The sequence below is a fragment of the Heterocephalus glaber genome, unplaced genomic scaffold, assembly GCF_053883595.1.
Source record: "Heterocephalus glaber isolate CG9 unplaced genomic scaffold, H.glaber_assembly_v1.0 deba00001538, whole genome shotgun sequence".
NCBI classification, from domain to species: domain Eukaryota; kingdom Metazoa; phylum Chordata; class Mammalia; order Rodentia; family Bathyergidae; genus Heterocephalus; species Heterocephalus glaber.
In genome coordinates, this window is record NW_028258333.1 from 3,759,579 (window position 1) to 3,778,026 (window position 18,448).

The 18,448-nt window shown below is 40.9% G+C and overlaps 1 protein-coding gene across 5 annotated transcripts in view; it reads right to left on the bottom strand.

Annotated features, from left to right (window-relative positions):
- Dnah5 (dynein axonemal heavy chain 5) overlaps nucleotides 1-18,448 on the bottom strand; it is a 332,580-nt gene that overhangs the window by 240,707 nt on the left and 73,425 nt on the right. For all 5 annotated transcript variants that reach the window (XM_087189237.1, XM_087189236.1, XM_013072408.3 and 2 more), the window contains exons 3-9: nucleotides 15,193-15,277; nucleotides 11,700-11,860; nucleotides 7,374-7,595; nucleotides 5,159-5,296; nucleotides 4,210-4,386; nucleotides 3,075-3,188; nucleotides 1,691-1,798 (exon numbers count right to left, since the gene is read on the bottom strand). In XM_087189237.1, coding sequence (XP_087045363.1) covers nucleotides 1,691-1,798; nucleotides 3,075-3,188; nucleotides 4,210-4,386; nucleotides 5,159-5,296; nucleotides 7,374-7,595; nucleotides 11,700-11,860; nucleotides 15,193-15,277 — 1,005 coding nt within the window. The remainder of the gene's footprint in view (nucleotides 1-1,690; nucleotides 1,799-3,074; nucleotides 3,189-4,209; nucleotides 4,387-5,158; nucleotides 5,297-7,373; nucleotides 7,596-11,699; nucleotides 11,861-15,192; nucleotides 15,278-18,448) is intronic.

Consider the following 18,448-nt stretch of genomic DNA (forward strand, 5'->3'; position numbering starts at 1 on the left):
ATTCAGGACACAAGCCTGGATGAGTTTCAGATTCTTCTATCTTAATACAGAAACAGAACTGGAAATCTTTCTTTGATAATGTCAGTGATTTACCTCTTAGAGACTGTTCAAAGGGGGAGCAGCAGGTTAAAACAACATCACGCTTCTGAGCAGAATCATTACAATTGTTTTATAGCTTAAACACTGGAACATTGCAAGTGGCTTGCATGCATTACCATAATTACTATTTAACCAACAACAAGTAAACAACCATAGCATCAAATAAATGTGGAAGAGTAGCATTTAAAATATGAAACAGGGGCCGCGGATTCAGCTCAGTGGCACTGCGGCCTACCTTGCAGGCACAAGGTCCTGAGTTCAATCCCTGGTACCAAAAAAAAAAAAAAAAGAAAGTAAAATATGAAACAGGAGGGTTGGGGATTTAGCTCAGTGGTTCCGCCGCCTGCCTCGAAAGCACAAGGACCCAAGTTCAATCCCCGGTACCAAAAAAAAAAAGAAAAAATGAAACAGGAGGTAGTCAATTAAACATAGTTTTTCTTAATTAAAATTAACCAAGTAAGAATAAATGATGGGCTAATTAACAGAGAAAGAAGTTCCATAAAGAATATTTTTGTTTTTATTCTGTAACAAGATATTTATCATAATTACTTTAGGAAATAATGCTTTATTTGCTAGAATTCACCTCTCATATTAATTTTATCTCTATTGATAAACTAAGACTTTTTTAAATTGTAAAATACACAGACACTGAACTGAGCCAATGTAGTAATTTTTTAATTAATTTTATTGGTACACTTTTTAGGTATACAATATAATGCCATTCATCATTGGAAATTTGTACCTTTATGTAATCTCTCTTCGTTCTTATTTTTTCCCCATGCCCCTGCCCTCCTTTCTACCCCTCCATCCCTGCCTTTTAAAAAGACTTTGTTTCCATTTTTTCATTTTCTCATATTAACTCCATTCCCTTCTTTCCTTTCCCCTACCCCTCCCACTTTCCCTTCCCCTTTGCCCCTTTTCTTCCTATTTCACATTATCTATTATACCTTTTAGTCCTTATTTACACTTTCAGTTTCTCACACTAGAGAAACTATTAGGTATTTATACATGTGTGTCCTATTTATTTCACTTAACAGTATCACCTCAATCCGTTTAACTATAAATGTCTCTAATTTCTCACTCTTTATGGCTGAGTAGTACTTCATTTTATAAAAATAAAAAAAAAACCACATCTTCTTTATCCAGTCTCCAGTTGATGGGCAACTGGGCTGTTTCCAAGTTTTAGCTATTGCAAACTGTGCCACTGTAAACATACATGCACATATATCACTGTGCTATGATACTTTTAATTCTTCAAGGAAGATAACCAGCAGTGGAATAGCAGGGTCAAATGGGACTTCCAGTCCTAGCTCTTTGAGGTATCTCCATACTGATTTCCACAGTGGTTGCACCAGTCTGCACTCCCACCAGCAGTGGAGTAGGGCTCCTCTTTCCCCACAGCCCCGCCAACATTTGTTATTGGTTGATTTCACGATAGCAGCCATTCTTTCCGGAGTGAAGTGGAATCTCAGTGTTGTTTTCATTTGCATTTCTTGAATGACCAGTGATGTTGAACAGTTTTTCATATGTGTATTTGCTATTTCTACTTCTTTGTTAATATGTGACCATGGACTCTATGCTATATACTTACCTTTACAAAGAGAGATGTAATCCTCTCTGAGGTGTTATAGTAATGAGAGATACTGTAGATCATTTTAATTGCACTTATAAGTGTAGGAATAGCATCAATCATGGATATCTGGAAGATACACAAGTTTTCAGAAAAAATAAAACAACAAATGCAGCAAAATTCTAATTACAATGACAAATCATTCAATCTTTTTGTGTCACCTAATATTTAATTTTATTCTGCTTCTTTTTATTTCTTTATTTTTTATTAGTCCATGTTTACAGTGCAGAATGTCTGCATTCTTCGTGTGGAGTTGGTGGGATACTGCATATCACATCTCCATGCCTTTTCTTCATGCCCCTTCCCTCGCATCTCTCCCCTTCCACATCTCCTCGATCTCCTTCCCATTTGAGAAAGATCTATCTCCCTACTTCCTATTATCTACTTTTTATTCTGCTCTTTATTATAATTTTGGTTTCTCAGGTAAGGAAGCCATGCAATAATTAAGTTTACGAGTCTGATTCATTTCACTTAACATTATGGTCTCAAGGTGCATCCATTTTCCTGCAAATGCTTCAAGTTTATCTTCCTTTACAGCGCAGTAGTACTCCACTGTGTATAAATACCACATTTTTAATCCATTTATCTGCTGACAGGCATAGGCCGCTTTCATGACCGAGCTATTATGAATTGTGCTGCCATCAACATGGGTATGCATGGACCACTGTAACATGATATCTTTAACTCTTTGTGACTAATGATTTGATCTAAATTAAAATTTTGTTTCTATTTAAAATTTTAATATTATCTAGGCCTTATATGACTATATTAGCAATAATTTAATCTTTGTTAATCATACTGGTTTATCAAATTTTATTTCAATGCAAAAAACATTAACTTGCTGTGAATGACAAGGAGATTCTGTTAATAATGAATTTTGTAATGAATGAAAGTAAGCACTTCCTAAAGCAAAAAGACTTTTTTTTTTTTTTTTTTTTTTTTTGGTACCGGGGATCAAATTCGGGTCCTTGCTCTTGCGCAGCAGACGGAGAAACCACTGAGCTAAATCCCCGGCCCAAAAAGATTTTTTTTAAACACAAGCCAATGAGTTTTCCCACAGTTTAGGGGATACAATCCAGAGCATTAACTGCAATATTTAATGGAAGTATAACATATAATACATGTTTTTAAAATGTAACAGCTCATGAATCCCTTCAATAGTAGAAATGACAGATTAGAGGTGAGCACAGAAGTAGATACAGAGGTGTGTGTGTTTCCTGAGAATAAAAAAGCAGTGTCTAAGACCTTTCCAACACACTCATATCTCTGAACCAAACTCAGCTCTCAGTTCAGCTAGTCAAGAAAGGACCATCAGTAAACTGCAGAGACAGAAGCCTTGACTCACAGGATCGCTGCTGTACAGCGGGTCGCAGCATTTCTCGAGTGTGTACAAATACTTGACATTGTCCTTTGCTTCATTAGCAGCATCAGTGATTCGAGTATCAGTCTCCCGCCAAGTCTGAGCACAAGACAGGAAAGCAATTTTAAGGCGATTCCTAACAGGCGCTCTGTCAGAAGAGCCACTAAGAACCACCACCAGTCCCTGGGGTCAAACCTTCCACTGGCTCTGTGCATCCTGCCTAAAACAATCCCAGGAGGGAGGGACATTGCTGTGCTGAAGAGCAATTTAAATTTTTAAGTAGATGCCCAAAGGCATCTCCTGCAGACCCTGTCTTGTGTAGTCTGTTCCACAGCTAGCACGGAGCAGCACTGGGGCAGCATGCCTTCAACTCCACTCCTTCCCTCCTCTGGCCACTGGACCCAGTCCTGTATCTCACTCTCCTTCTCTAGCATCTCTGCATCCTAGACCGACCTCCCCTTCCCTCATCCCTGTCCTTCCGTCCTTGTCCAACATTAACGTAGCAATTGTTTACTAACCGTTTACCAGGTCTGTGCTTAAGGCTATACGATCTTAAAAACGAAAGATGTCCAAATAAGAGGAAAGAAGGGCTGGGGATTTAGCTCAGTGGTTCTTCTGCCTGCCTCACAAGCCCAAGGTCCCAAGTTCAATCCCCAGTAACAAAAAAAAAAAAAAAAATTGAGGACGGATGCCAGTGTGTCTTTTAAGGTAAGTTTTTAAAATTTAAACACCCTGTTTTTTATCACGCCTCATATATGTTGTTTTCAGCTGCTAAGTTTTGGGGTAATTTGTTTTGTAGTATAAAACTAATATACTAAGTTTTTACTATTATTTCACCTACCTGGTCTAATTCATACACACATACACTTAAGTGTGTGTGTTTATCTTAATCACATGCCCTGCTCTCTAATAAAACATACATGTACACATACAACAGCCAGCAAATGTCTTTCATTCAAAGGTTAGTCCAGACTATCCCAAATGACATAAAAGCAATATTATCCATCTTAAAAGGTTCTCATACGGGTACAATAACATGCTCCTAATTGCTCTATGGAATCCTGCACAGAGAATCCTTGCTCTTACTTCATAAGGCACCGAGAATGAAACAGCTGACTACCTTCAAAAGCTTGGACCTGGCAGCAGCGAGCACTGCCAGCACGCCCCTCACATCAGCGCTTTTCAACTGATCCAACAGGTAGTTAAACTTGGAAAGCCTTTTCTTCCAGTGCTCCAACTCTGCTCGGGGCCCAACATCATCTGCTTCCTTCCGCAGCTGACTGTTTTCAGCAAGGACCTGTAAATGCACAGGGAAAGCATGAACCACTCAGTGGAGCTCGAGATTGGAAAGTTACATGTCAGCAAAAATAAACCGAAATAAAATATGACACTATCCGAGTCATGATATATTTCATTCATCGATGGCCTCTTATAATTTAATATCTGTCTACTTTTTAAAGTTCAACAGAAGTTAAATTGACTTGTTCTAACTGAAAAATACTTACTTAATGAGCCTGAATGAGCTTCTGGAGGCCCTGAATTCTGAGTTTCCTTGTCTGTTCTTTTACCATATAACTTTGGCTGATGCCTCAAGAAGATTAATTTAATTGTGCTTACTTTTCTGATATAATGTTCATCTTCATTCAGGACTTTTCCCAAAATACTTTTTTAAGATTAAATCCCAATCTCCGGTGTGGAGGGTAGGATGACTTAGACAACCATTCATACAGACCCTCTTCAAAAAACTGCCAAAGTCGGGCTGGGGATTTAGCTCAGTGGTTCCAACCCCTGCCTCTCAAGCGCAAGGTCCCAAGTTCAATCCCCAGTAACAACAACAACAAAAATCGCCAAAGTACACCCCTCTAGTTATGTAAAGTTATCTATTTTCACCTCTTAGGATCTCACTCCTCTTACAGAACAACCATGAATGAAAGCCCCACTGAACCTCTCAGCTTCTAAAAGACATGCAGTAAGACACTTAGGCAATCAGAATGTCATGATAAACTGTCTTCTCCTGGCTAGTTCAGTAGCTGGTTGTCTGTAACTGATCACAGGTTTCTGAAACATACCTGTTCGGTCTGTTTGATCCACACTTTCATACAGCCTTCCACTTTTTCCAAAGTCTCTGGGTTACTAGCTAAAGTCAAGTAGTCCATGGGTTCTTTCAGGGTTTTCAGTTCAAATATGTCACACTTTTGAAGGTTTACCTAAAGAGATGATTAAATAACAAGATGATGCTTTTCAGCACACACACACACATTCATATATACACACATATACACACACATTTTTTTGGTCAACTCCTAGGCCTAGACTGATATTAAGGGGATCCTCTAGTATAAGCCACCCTGCTAACTTAACAAAGATTCTTAAAACATAGCACCTAGTATACAATGTCCTATCTTCCCAATGCACTGAGTAATCAAAGATGATTGATTTGGAGAGTGAATTTAGGGTCCAAAAGGAGTGAATGAAACAGAAACAAATCATATATAACAGAAGTGGGGAATTAATAAAGAACTTGAAAGTTATTCAGCCAACTTATAAAACCAAAGACAATATGATTCATGGCTTGAAGGGAATTGATACGGGGGAGTGGGTTGTTAATCTGTCACTTATTCCTTTTTGGAGCTAGCAAGAGGAAGAGAAGCCCATGCCCTTAGAGCTAGCAAGTTCAGTGATAAACACTCAGATTCATTTCAGGGAGCTTGGAGGTAAATTTTGAGCTGACAAAGAAAGAAGTCTGTTTTAAAACACACGTGATACAGAAATCACAAAACAAACTGGCTATTGGATCAGCATAGTTCCCTTTTGGTGAAAGTGCCTCTGGCAGCCTGTGAGAATCTGACCTCAGCGCTCAGGCCCAACCTGGCTTGACCTACAGTGAAGCTCTCGACAGGTTCAGAGGCAGGAAAGGCTGTGACTGACACTGTCAAGCTTCAACATGGAGTCACTTTATGAAGTGCAGGCCCCATCCATGGGAAAACCAAGAGTGGCTTGGAGGAATGGAACGGGAAGAGGCATTGTCCCTGCTAGCAGAGCCTGCCACAAGAGAGCACGCCACTAACCATCTTCCCAATGCTCCTTGTCTCCTTTCCTGGCCTTCCTAACAAGCCCTGCAGCCAGGGATTTAGCTCAGTGGCACTGCACCTGCCTCACAAGCGCAAGGTCCTGAGTTCGATCTCCAGTACAAAAACAAAAGCAGCCTAACAAGAAGCCCTGCCAGCTGTGACCTCCAGTGCCCCACCAGTGCCTTCCAAATCCACCCTTGCCCAAGTGTTATGTCTGCGTGGCTTCCAATTCGAAGCCACTCTCTCCATCTGTATGCCCATATGTGTGGACTCCTCGACATGGCCCCATGTCCTCATACCTGGTCTTTTCACTCAGTGTTCTTCTCTCTGCTATGCTCTAGCAGCGCTCTGGCAACCCATCCAGGCAGTACATACCTCCACACCACTCCACGCCTTTGCTAGCCCCACCTAGCCTGGAGGTCCTTCTAGCCTTTTCCCACTGCCCACACATCTCCAGGAGCCAACCCAAAGTCCAGTGAACTCTCTCACTTGGAGAAAATGCCCCTCCCATGTGGGCATCTGTCTCACATTTAAGTACCTCTCTCTAGTGTAGTACGAGGAGGAACCACATGAAAGAACTATATTTGGGGAGCAGTGTCAACAGTTTCATTTCCAACTCACATGTCGGCTGGCATCATCCTGCCCCTGCTGAATAAAATTTTTGCAACTCCTCAATTCTGCACCCATAGGTAAGTATACTGCTCCCTCCCAATATTCCACTGGGATCAGTATCTCAGACAGGAGAGTGCTGCAGGGGAGCAATTTCTCCCCTCTCCTCCCACAGGTGCCTCACCTGGGCTCTGTCAACTTCCTCCTGTTTACTTATCTCCTCTTCTTTCTCTCCCACTGCCAAACCCCACCAGACACATAGGTGTGTGCATCCACTACCCTCTGCCATGCTGGTTCCAAATTCCTTTCATTCGAGGATATTCCAGACTCTTGACTTTGCTCTCAAACCTCTGACATGACTGATGAAAACCCTACATCACTGCCAACATTTTTATGAAACCCTCAAAATGCATTAATCATTGCACACTGTTCATATTTCAGTTTAGTCACCATCACATCTTAAGGGGGCAATAAAATTCCCTATGAAATTTTTCAGTATTTTCAGCATGGTGGAATTAAAAATATTCGAAAGAAGTATCACCCTCTTACATATTGTATTCCTGACCATTTGATCATTTTTAAAAGAACGATTAATCATTCTTACCTTCTCCTTCAAACTCTCCTGTGCACCAGACAGGACATTCACAAAGCCTTCCAGAGAGTTCAGGAACTCCTGGCGAATGCTAGGTGCATCCTGAAGGCCCTCGAGCTCACCCCAGCTGTGACTCGAGGCCTTGAGAGCAGGAATGAAGATGTCCGAAAGCAAATGTCTCACACTATTTAGCAGGCCCCCATCTGCAGTATCTAACATGTTAAAGCTCACCTCCTGGAAAACAGTTAGGGGATTCTTTATTGTGAAAATTATGCTCAATTCCCTCATGGCTCCTGCCTAAATCATTTCTAAAAGTTTTTAATTAACCAGATATCTGGTGAAATTACCCAGTAAATTATTATGGTGGTTAAGGTTAATTGTGTCAACTTGATTGGTTTGGGAGCCTTCTAGAAGATTAGGAAAGCACAGTTCTGAGTGTGTCTGTGTGAGTCATGAAGGAATGACCTTGGGCACTATATCTGGTCCTCTGCCACTTCTCCTCTGGTACTATTCCCTTGTTCTGCTTCCCAGCCGCCATGAACTAAATGGCTTCACTCCACAATGTTGTTCCACCATGATGTTTCTGCCTTGGAGCCAGCTAACCACTAACTAAATCCCCTGAAACTGTGAGCCAAATTAAGCCTCTTCTTCTTCATGTTGTAAGTGACAGGTACTGTGTTTCAGTGGCAGGAAAGCTAATACAGAAAATTAGAATCAGAAAAATTACATTGTTACTGTGTCTGTACCTGACCGTGTTATACAGAAGCCTTTGGAACTACTTTGCAGGAGACATCTGAAAAGGTTTAGAGAAGCGAGCTAGAGAGGACCTAGAGTTTTGTACGCAAAAGTTGATGGGCAATTCTGATCAGAGTTTAGAAGACTAGAATGGTGATAAAAATGGAGATAGTAAAGACTAGGCTCCAAAAGTTTCAATTGGGAATGAGAATCTTTTGGGAATGGAACAAGAGGCCACACATGCCACATTTTAGGGGGGAAAAAAGTCTACATTTTGCCCATATTCTGAAACTTTGTAGAAGGGTGAATTTAAGGAGCGATAGGCTTACTGATCTGGCAGAAGAAATTTCAAAGCAGCTCAACATTAAGGCTGTGTCGTGGGTACTGATGGCTGCTTTCAGCCAAATTCATAGTAAGAATCAGGAACAAAACGCAGAGTAGAAATTTTTGAAAAACTTAGTTTGGCTCAGAAGAAACCATGTGTAAAGTTGGGGCCAACGGAAGTATGGCTGCTGAAAATATTAGCACCATTAAAAGAAACCAGGGCCAGGGATTTAGTTCATTGGTTCCACCACCTGCATCACAAGTGCAAGGTCCCGAGTTCGATCCCTTGCGCCAAAAATCAAAATAAAGCTTAGATGAGAGAATCAGTTGAGCTCATGAGTTCAAGGGCTAGGAGCAATGTATCAAAAACCATTTCTGGAAAACAAATCACCAAAACAAAAAGAAATAGATGTATAAATGTGCCATTTAGAAACATAAAAGCAAATATGTAGGGATAAAGCAAGGGCTACTATTTTCAATTACAATTGCATATTTTTAAAAATATTTGACTTTTAAAACCTATTTACCTTAACAGAAATAAAAATTCTAAAACATAACATACTTAATTTTACATAGAATTTAGGAATGTTTTCAAAGACTAGCAAATTTGACCATGTAGAATTTATTCTACAACTTCCAGGATGAGCCAATATCAGGAAATCTGTCAGTGTAATCTGTTGTATCAATAAACTAAATTTTGAAAAACAATCAAAAAAAAAAGAAAGAAACCAAGTACTTTTGTGCAAGCAAAAAAAAAAATGCAGCTTTTGGGCATCTCAGGAATCAGCAAGATCCCACCCATCACAAGCTCACATGTGCAGAAGGGTAAGCCTTCCATTTGAGAAGTGAGCCCCTGAGACCTCTGCTCGAAAAGAGCTATGTGGGATTGATTTCAATGTGCTCAGGTATCCAGCCACTCAGGCTGCTGCTGCCAATGTCCAAGGGGGCCTGGCTACGGCTATGTTGGTGGCAGAGCTTGGCATCATCCACGTGATGCCATTTCTATCAATATACAGAATTTAGGAGTTGTGGAGTCAGAGAGACTTCAACTTAGATTTAAAGGAAAGCCTGGGAGACCAGGCAAAGAGCCCCAGAGAGGAAAGTGCAGGAAGCTGTGAGAATGAAGCCAAAAGTGCAATGGAGATCCCAAGAAGTCAGAGATGCCAGGAATATGGCATGCTGAGGAAATCTGCAGGCTGTGAGCAAAGGCAGCTGAAGAAAGAGGCCACATGGGCTGCAACCAGAAGAGCTACAGGGGTGGGACAGCCCAAACCCTCTGGAACCCACATCTCACCACCATGTGCCCTAAAGAGCAGATATAGAGATACAAGACTTGTGTTTGTCCTCCTGGGTTCTGCTCTTTCTTTTGTCCTATTCTTCTCTATCCCCTTATTCCTCCCTTTTTGAAAGGGAATGTTTACCTTGTGTCATTATACCTTGGGATTATGTTCCTTGTTTTTTATTTTTACAGAGGTTCACAGCTAAGCATTTACCTGGAGTCTCAGAAGACTTTGACTTGGGCTTTTGAAAAATGCTGGAACTCAGACTTTGAGGATGGGATCATTGCATCCTTAAGTTATACACATGATGGTTATAACATGTTGGGTGGAATTATTAACTTGTTATTGTGTTTATTTGGAGATTAAGTGTGGTTTAAGGAGATGTGTTTGGGTGTCCAGTTGCATTGCCAAAGGGTATAATAATGTAGTGGTTAAGGTTAGTTGTTTCAACTTACTGGCTTGGGAGCCATCTAGGAGATAAGGAAAGTGCACTTCTGAGTGTGTTTGTGTGGGTCATGGAGTGAGTCTGTGTGAGCCTTGAGTACTATATCAGGTCCTAGCCACTTCCTCACTGGCACTGTTCCCCTGCTCTGCTTCCTGGCCACCATGAACTAAGAAGCTTCGCTCCACAATGCCCTTCCACCATGATGTTTCTCCCTTGGAGCCAGCTGACCACTAACTAAATCCCCTGAAACTGTGAGCCACATTAAACCTCTCTTCCTTTAAATTGTGGGTGGCTAGTATTGTGTCCCAGCAACAGGAAAAATGACTAATGCAATTATTTTGATACCTCGGTAAAGAAGCTTTATACTATTCTAAATTGCAATCATCAAATTAAAAGAATGGAATAAATAAAACATCAGATATTTATCAGTTTATTTGCTCCAAGAAGAAAATGTACCCATTAGGCATTTTATAAGGTATTGATACACCTTATTTTGAACAAAAAGTAAAATTATATATCCACTGTTAAAAATATTACTTTAAATGTATAAAACTTGCCACTAATAAATTATGTATATGAAACTCTTTTTTTTTAAGAAAATATTTCCATAATCATAGTATCTTTTCTGCTGGGTAAATTCATAATAGCTAAATTATGGAAGCAGCCTATATACCCATCCACAGATGAATGGATGAAGAAAACATAGTATCTATATACAGTGGAATATTACTGAGCTATAAAGAAGGAAAATCTGGGATCATTTGTAGAAAAATGGATGCAACTTGAAAACATAATGTTAAGTGAAATAAATCAGATGCATAAGCTTCCATACCATATGGTTCCTCTCATAGAAGAAATCCAAAATATAAATAAAGAGTAAAATAAAAGGAAACAGGGAGATAGATCTTTTGCAAATGAGAACAGGTCCAAGAAATGAAAGTGGGAGGAGGGGAAGCAAATGTAAAAAAAATTAATGCTTTCCCTTCTTTCCTTTCCCCTGTGCCTCCCACTACCCCTACCCCTTTGTATACCTACAATGTACCAATAAAAAAATTTAATACAAAAAAAAAAAAAGAATTAATGCTTGTGATGTACATGTACTGAATACCCACCATGAATGTAATCCTAACTAAAAAAAAATGAAAATGGAGAAACAAAATGTAGAGACAGGGGAAGGGAAGAGGGAGAGGCGGGCAAAGGGATATAAAAAGAATGAAACTATGTTAAGTGTATGTACACACTTCCTAATAACAATACAAATATTATGTACTCCAAACACGCACTAATAAAAAAATTTTTAGAGAAAGACCCCACTGTTATACAGACATAATAGTATATCAATTTGTATAAATAAATTACATATTAAATCCTCTTCATCAAAACATTTAAAGAAAATATCCTCTGGATTGCTTGTTTTAAATGCTTAAAAAATATTTCCTTGAAGGTACTTTAAATATTGTGATGAACACAATGGTTGTCTCCACAAGGAGGGATATTTTGTGCAACCTATGTGATTTGGGGTAATTTACAGTAAACAATTGTCCTGTCGCTTACCTGGTGGATGTTCTCAGGTGTGATGGCTTTGGACGAATCAGTCCGAATGAAAAACACACAGACTCCTGTAAGAGCAACATCTTTTCCCTCAGTCACAAACACCTTAGCTTTCTTAATCTTTCCAGACACAAGATTTACCCCTCCTGGAGAGCCAAGTTGTCCTACAAATGAAGAAGAATTTTAATTTCACAAACACTGTTCACAGTCCACATGCTCACCTCTTGGTATGAAGTTTCCTTGTTCAGGTATTATCAGGGTTGGCTTGTCCGTGCCCCTGAGGTAGATCTACCCCTTGGCTAATCTCTAGTCTGAGCCCTGAAGGGACAGAAAAGGGTGTGCTTGATTCTAGATTGTAGCTTCATCTCAAAATTGTCATGTCAGGGTCGTGGGGAAAAGCGAGGGGCCAGAAAGCATCGGCAGGCACTGTGTTCCAGAACCTCTGTGACCAACCTGTTCACATTATTCAAACTCACAACCTGGAGGCAGCTGTGACCTGTCCAAGGTTGCAGACAACAGGTGTCAGAGCCACAGTAAAAACCAGTTCTGCCCACAAACCTCAGGCTGCCCTTACTCTGTCACCGTGAGCGCAGCTGCCTGGTCCTTCAGGACACGGCTGGGGTCAGGGTCGGGGAGACAGAAGCACAGGGTGAGCTGGGGAGGCAGACTTCTGGGGCTTTACCCTCAGACTGCTTCCTGACCACAGGCCCTGAGCAAGCTGCTTAATCTCTCTGCACCTCAGCTTTGCGTCTGAAACATGAGAATCGTACTAGAATGCAGCATCTGGAATTGTTGTGTGCTTAAATGAGTTACTACATATACAGTAAATGCCTTAGAAAGGCACATCAGACAAAGAAAAGCACATAAAAATACTGGCTCAGAAAGCATTATTATTATTAGGATTTGAAGTTTTACTTTGAGCCTTAGCTAGCTCACAGAACGGATATTGAAGTCCACAGAACATGCTCTGAGTGTTCTGTTGTCTTCTGATCTCCAAATTAACTACCAGCCTAACCAAAATGATTGAAGTGGGAGGATAAAGCTAAGGGAGGAGTCTGGGGACACTGTGAAGTGGAAATTGAATCCTGAGCCCTAGAACTAGAAACTCTTGGAGTAATCGCCCCTCAGAGTTCCTCCTCCTCACGTGCTGGGCTGGAGACTTCTGACAGACTTCAAGAGAGAACTCCCAATAAAGGACAGCAGGAGACCCATCCCTCACTCAGAATCATGTCCCCACCTGAGTCTCACAAGGAGTCAGATGTTAGCAAGAAGTTTCAACCAAGGCACAGAGACAGCAAACAACAAAGGGAGTGTCAAGATTTCGTGGGACAGTGGTGCTGCTGTGACAAGGTAGGGCTGTGAAGTACTTCTACCTCTTCCTCAGGTCAGATGAAGTGTCAACTGTCCCTGCTGACCCAAAACTGGGGTGGGGGGTGGGGTCCTGGTATGCTCAGTTCTAAACTAGGAAAATCTCAGGCAAGGCGGTACAGTCGTCACCTTACTCATGAAACAAGGCTTTCAGTACAATGACCCAGTGAACCTAATTTGTGTCTCCTAAAGGTTGAGGATGATATGGACTGGGAAACAAGATCTGCCCAAGAAATCTAAACACATGGCACAGAGAGAAGGGGGCTGATCTGGGTGCTACCGGCACATCCACAGATGGCAGGTACCAAGGCATACGTATCTGAGCAGAACAAGGGGGTGGCCCCACTGGGACCACCTTAAATCATGCCCATGAGCGATGCTGGAAGGACGATAGGACAGAGAAGACGGAGGTGGCATACTGCCAAAGCGCAGAGGCTGATGGTCATAGCCACCATGAGGATGACACACCACCATGGTACAGGCAGCCAGTGCTCCCAGTAGAGAACCCGGCCTGGTGCCCACAAGGATGAGGGTCTGGGGAATGCATGGGAGGCAGCCTGTGACACTGCCAGCCAGGAACAACTTCCCTGCAACCTCCACCTAGTCTCTGCCCCGCCTCAGGCCTGATACAGTCACACACTGCATTAACCCATTGCAGACACAGGTGAAAGAATACACTGAGGAACCAGAGAAGGACACAGGCTTCTCTCCTGCTCCAGGTGACACCTTCAGAGTCCCCAGGTGAGCCTTAGGGGACAGGGTGAGGAACGGAGATGAATTAACTTCTGATCAACTAGCTTTGGCCAACTGGACAGATATTTATTTACTTACTTATTTTTAGGTGTTCGAGGCCCCTAAAGGTTTTAATTGCCCTGCAACAAAAAGGCTGGACACAATAACAAAACTAAACAAACAACCCAAAACGTGATTCTTAATACTTAAAGAGTAATGTCACTAACATCATTGGTGTCACTTTTTGTTTTTGAACTGAGACAGTGTTTGTAAGTGGCCGTAGGAATATTTCCTATCCAAGAAAGTCTAGAACAGTCATGAGCCTGAATCCTAAACCAAGGTCAAAAGAAGAACGACCCCCTCTATAAGGGTCTGAATGGAGGGTGAAAAGCAAAGCCAAACTTGCCCTATGCTTACAGCCCATGAAGCCTTCTTTCTCCACGTGAAATTTACAGGAAGGAGAGTTCATGGACAAATTTAATATTTCCTTGGAGCTCATATTTTGCAATCTGAGGTAGAAATTCAAAACTTTTTTATCTTTTGTGCAAAATGTAATGAATTTTGGAGCACAAAATATCAAATTGATAACTGGAGAAATATCAATCCTTGAAGATTTGCAGGTATAATTTCCTTAGTTTTTAAAGATGCATACTCATTCTATATATCAAAAACTAACATTTTCCCTTTTTTCAAAAGGACCATAAAGCCTGGGATGTAGCTCAGTGGATTCACCGCCTGCTGTGCAAGCACAGGGACCTGAGTTCAATCTCCAGTACCAAAAAAAAAAAAAATGCTAAAGAGAGGGTAGGGGAAGGGGGAAAAATAAGAACCAAGAGAGTAGGTAAAGGTGCAAATTTCCAATGATGAATGTCATTATGTTGTACACCTAAAATGTACCAATAAAAGGGAAAAAAAGGACCATAAAATGATTTTTATATATTTTCATATAACCATAATATATTTATTTATGCTCACAGTTTGACCCTAAAATTTATATTAACCTAGAGACATGCTAGTTAGATCCACACAAAGATTTGCAGTTCTTAGGGGAAAATGACTAAATCTGTCATTCAGTATTACACATTTAAATCAGAATCAGTAGAAAATAAACCTAATGTGGTATTTAACTTAAAAATTCATGTTCTGCTTACTGGCAGGCATTTCTGTGTTAAAAAGAGAAACAGGTGCTTATTAGAAGTTTTAGGACATAATGACACAGAATGCACTAACATAAGAAAAGGAATTCAGAACCTCTTCATCACATTATGCTTCCCCACATCTTATTCCCCTCTTCCCCGAGGTATAAGAAGTCTTCTTGGTTCTCTCACTAGCTTTCTTCTTCGTGCTCCTTGGATGTAATGATATTTCTAGATTATGTCACGTCTAATTTCAATACCTGTTTCTGCTACTTCCACATCCTGATAATAAAACATAAGGTGACGGAGACCTCCAGCAACAAAAAGTTGATCAATTCGTTCAATCTAAGGAAAAGAAAGGCAAGGTGATGACTTTGACCTGAATTAGACATTGCATTTAAATCTCCATTAATAACATAGAAAGTAAAATTATATCATCTTTCTTATGCAAACAGGACTGTGTCTAATACATCCCATGTGGAAGGAGGTATTTTTTCCAACCTAAAAACCATGAAGAATAAGTACCTTGTCGTAGGAAAAAGTCACTTCAAAGAAGTAATTTAATTAATCATAAAAATACTTGCTATGTATGCAGTCCCTTTGACAAGTGATTGTCCTCCCATTTTTACTAACTTCCTAAAGTGTTGAGCTGTTGAAGGCAGATATAAATATAGAAGAGTGTTTCATTTTCAGCCAATTGCAAGTCAGAGAGAACAAACCTTTCAAAACTCATGCAATTCCCAGGCATAGTAGTGCACGCCTGTAATCTCAGCATCAGAGGCTGTGGCAAGAGAATCACAGAGAATTCAAGGCCAAACCAGCCTGAACTACATATTGAGACCCTGTTCAAAAAACCAAAAAAAAAAAAAGAAAAAAGAAAAAAGCAACACAAATATTTAATCGTGATAACCATTGAAAACTGTCATGGAAACACACATGACTACAAACTATGCTTTCCACAGCCGCCTACAGGTTGGTCCCATCCATGGAGTTCAGTAAGTATGTGGCTAGAGTTTGACAACTGGCCTGCTACGAACGGATGCACTTCTTGTAAGTAAGTCTAGAGGACAGGTTGAAGCTCCTATGAAAAGAAAAGGGACAAAATCTGCACATGCATTATTATAGCTATAGGAGGGAAGGAAGGAAGGAAGGAAGGGAGGGAGGGAAGAAGGAAAAGAAAGAGAGAAGAAGAAAGGGGAAAAAGGAAGGAGGGAGGGAAGAATAGCAAGTGCTAGTTAGCAAGGGGGCAGAGATATTGGAACCCCCACGCACAGATGTTGGGAATGTGAAATGGTGCAGCCACTGCAGAAAACGTTTTTCCTTAAAAAGCTAAATGTAGCATCACCATATGATTCAGCAATTCCACTTCTGCCTACGTGTCCCAAAGGACTGAAAGCAGATCTCCAAGAGACATCTGCGCCTCATGTTCAAAGCAGAATTATTCACAGTAGCTTCCTAGATAGGTAAAGGCAGGAGATGAATGGATACCCAGAATCTGGTGTATGCATACACAGGAGTGTTATTCAGGCTTGGGAAGGAGGAAAACTGACACACTGTGATGTGGATGGGCTGGGAAAACATTATGCTAAGGGACATAAAGCAGTCACAAGGGCCAGACACCGCATGGTTCTATTTCCATGAGTACCTAGAGTAGTCCAATTTGCAGAGACAGAATGTGGAAGGATGGTACCAGGGGCTGAAGAGAAGGGAGAATGGGGAGTTGTTTACTGGGTATGGAGTTTCTATTTTGCAAGATAAAAAGAGCTCTGAAGATGGGTCGCACAGCAATGCACCTGTGTTTAACGCTACTGGACTGTTTGCTTAAAACGGTTCCCATGGTAAATTTTATGTCATGTGTACTAATAGCTCATCTTAGTTCATTGAAAAGAAAGTTTGTGTTATTGCCTGTTTGCTTCTTTTTGTAAGAATCGTTTTGGTTTATGTGTTGCACTGAGTAACTACTTTGAAGATAATGGTGTAATAACTACCGTTATTCTCTTATTATTTGGTTATAAAAATTTGTTTTATTTTTTCACAAAATATGGTATGTATGTAAATTAAGTGTGCAAATCGACTCCCTTCAATCTCCATCGTGCTGTAACTAAAATGTTAGAAGTAAAGAAAGGCAAGTTGCTCCACCTTATGTAGTTACGTAAGGGATGAGAACAGCAGACTCATCAAGGGTAACTCCCAACCCTCCATCACAGGCAGGATTAAAACTCCTGACCGGTCTCAACCTCACCTGAGATACTGAGACAGATGCTTTCTTTAAACCTCCAGGTTCTGACTGTCCTGGGTCCTGAATTTGTCGTGCTGGGATTCCTACAGGGGCTTCCTACACTTTGGAGCCTTTGTCTACTTATTTCACCTGCATTATCTCAAAACCAGGCATCTGAATTGGGAAGTAGGGTGCAGTTAAATGTTTCACCTCTGGAACAATCTCCCCGTGGCTAAATCGGCTACGTGACCCTGTCTCTTTCTACTTTTCTGTATCTTGGAAGTAATGTTATCTACCTCCTGGTACTATGAGGATTAAATGAAATAAGGATTAAATGACTTGGAACAGGGACTGACACATGGTAAACATTCAAAAAACGATGAGAAGGAGTTAGAGGAAGAGGACAATTCCTCCACTCTTAAATAAATATACCCTTAACTTTCCTCTGCCTCCATTAACCCCACCAGAGTGGCTCAGAGGCAGGGAACAAAGGCAGAGATGCACTGGAGCCTGCTCCACTGGCTCATGAGACCCATTCCATCACAATGCTTTCCAACATAGCATTTAGTAACATCATGGTAATGGTTCAGAATCAACGACAGAGAAGAGGTTCACACCACAGAAATTGGCACATGCTCAAACAAGTGTCTCCCCACCCTGCCCTCCATTCTGTCCACACCAGTTTTCAGAAAATTATAAGCCCACCACTGAAAAACAGGATCAGTATTGTGGTATCCTGTCAATCAAAAAACCCTTCTTTCTTTCTTTCCTTCCTTCCTTCTTTCTTTTTTTCTCTCTCTTTCTAATGCTGAATTAGTTTTTCTTTAAAAACTTCAGGAATTGTCACAGGGCTCCTGATATTACCTCTTGACTGCCCAGGAAACTACATCTTCCTGTATTTTTGGACCTCTCCATCAAAGTTAAGTCACCAAGCAAATCCCATGCTAGGCTTTGAAGAGAAACTACACCAGAAAATGGGAGTCAAGTTAGGAACAAATGAAACCAGCTTCAGCTGCCAAACCATAGCCCAAATGAAGAAATTAGGGCATAACTCAGTATCCAAGCCTAGAAAAGGATAAATGTAAGATCAATCGATCCACCAGTCAGCTTGAGAGGATATTTCATTTCCCAGGCTCAGGTTCCAAAAGGGCACAAGAGCCCAGCCTCACTGGACATAGAAAGGTGCAGGCACCGGGCTCAAATGACTACTGTAAGTGCCGCTCCCCAGCAAGGAGAGCTGGAGACCCCCAGATCATTCTCAGCTTCCCGCACAGCCCTGTCCACACTAAGACACTCCT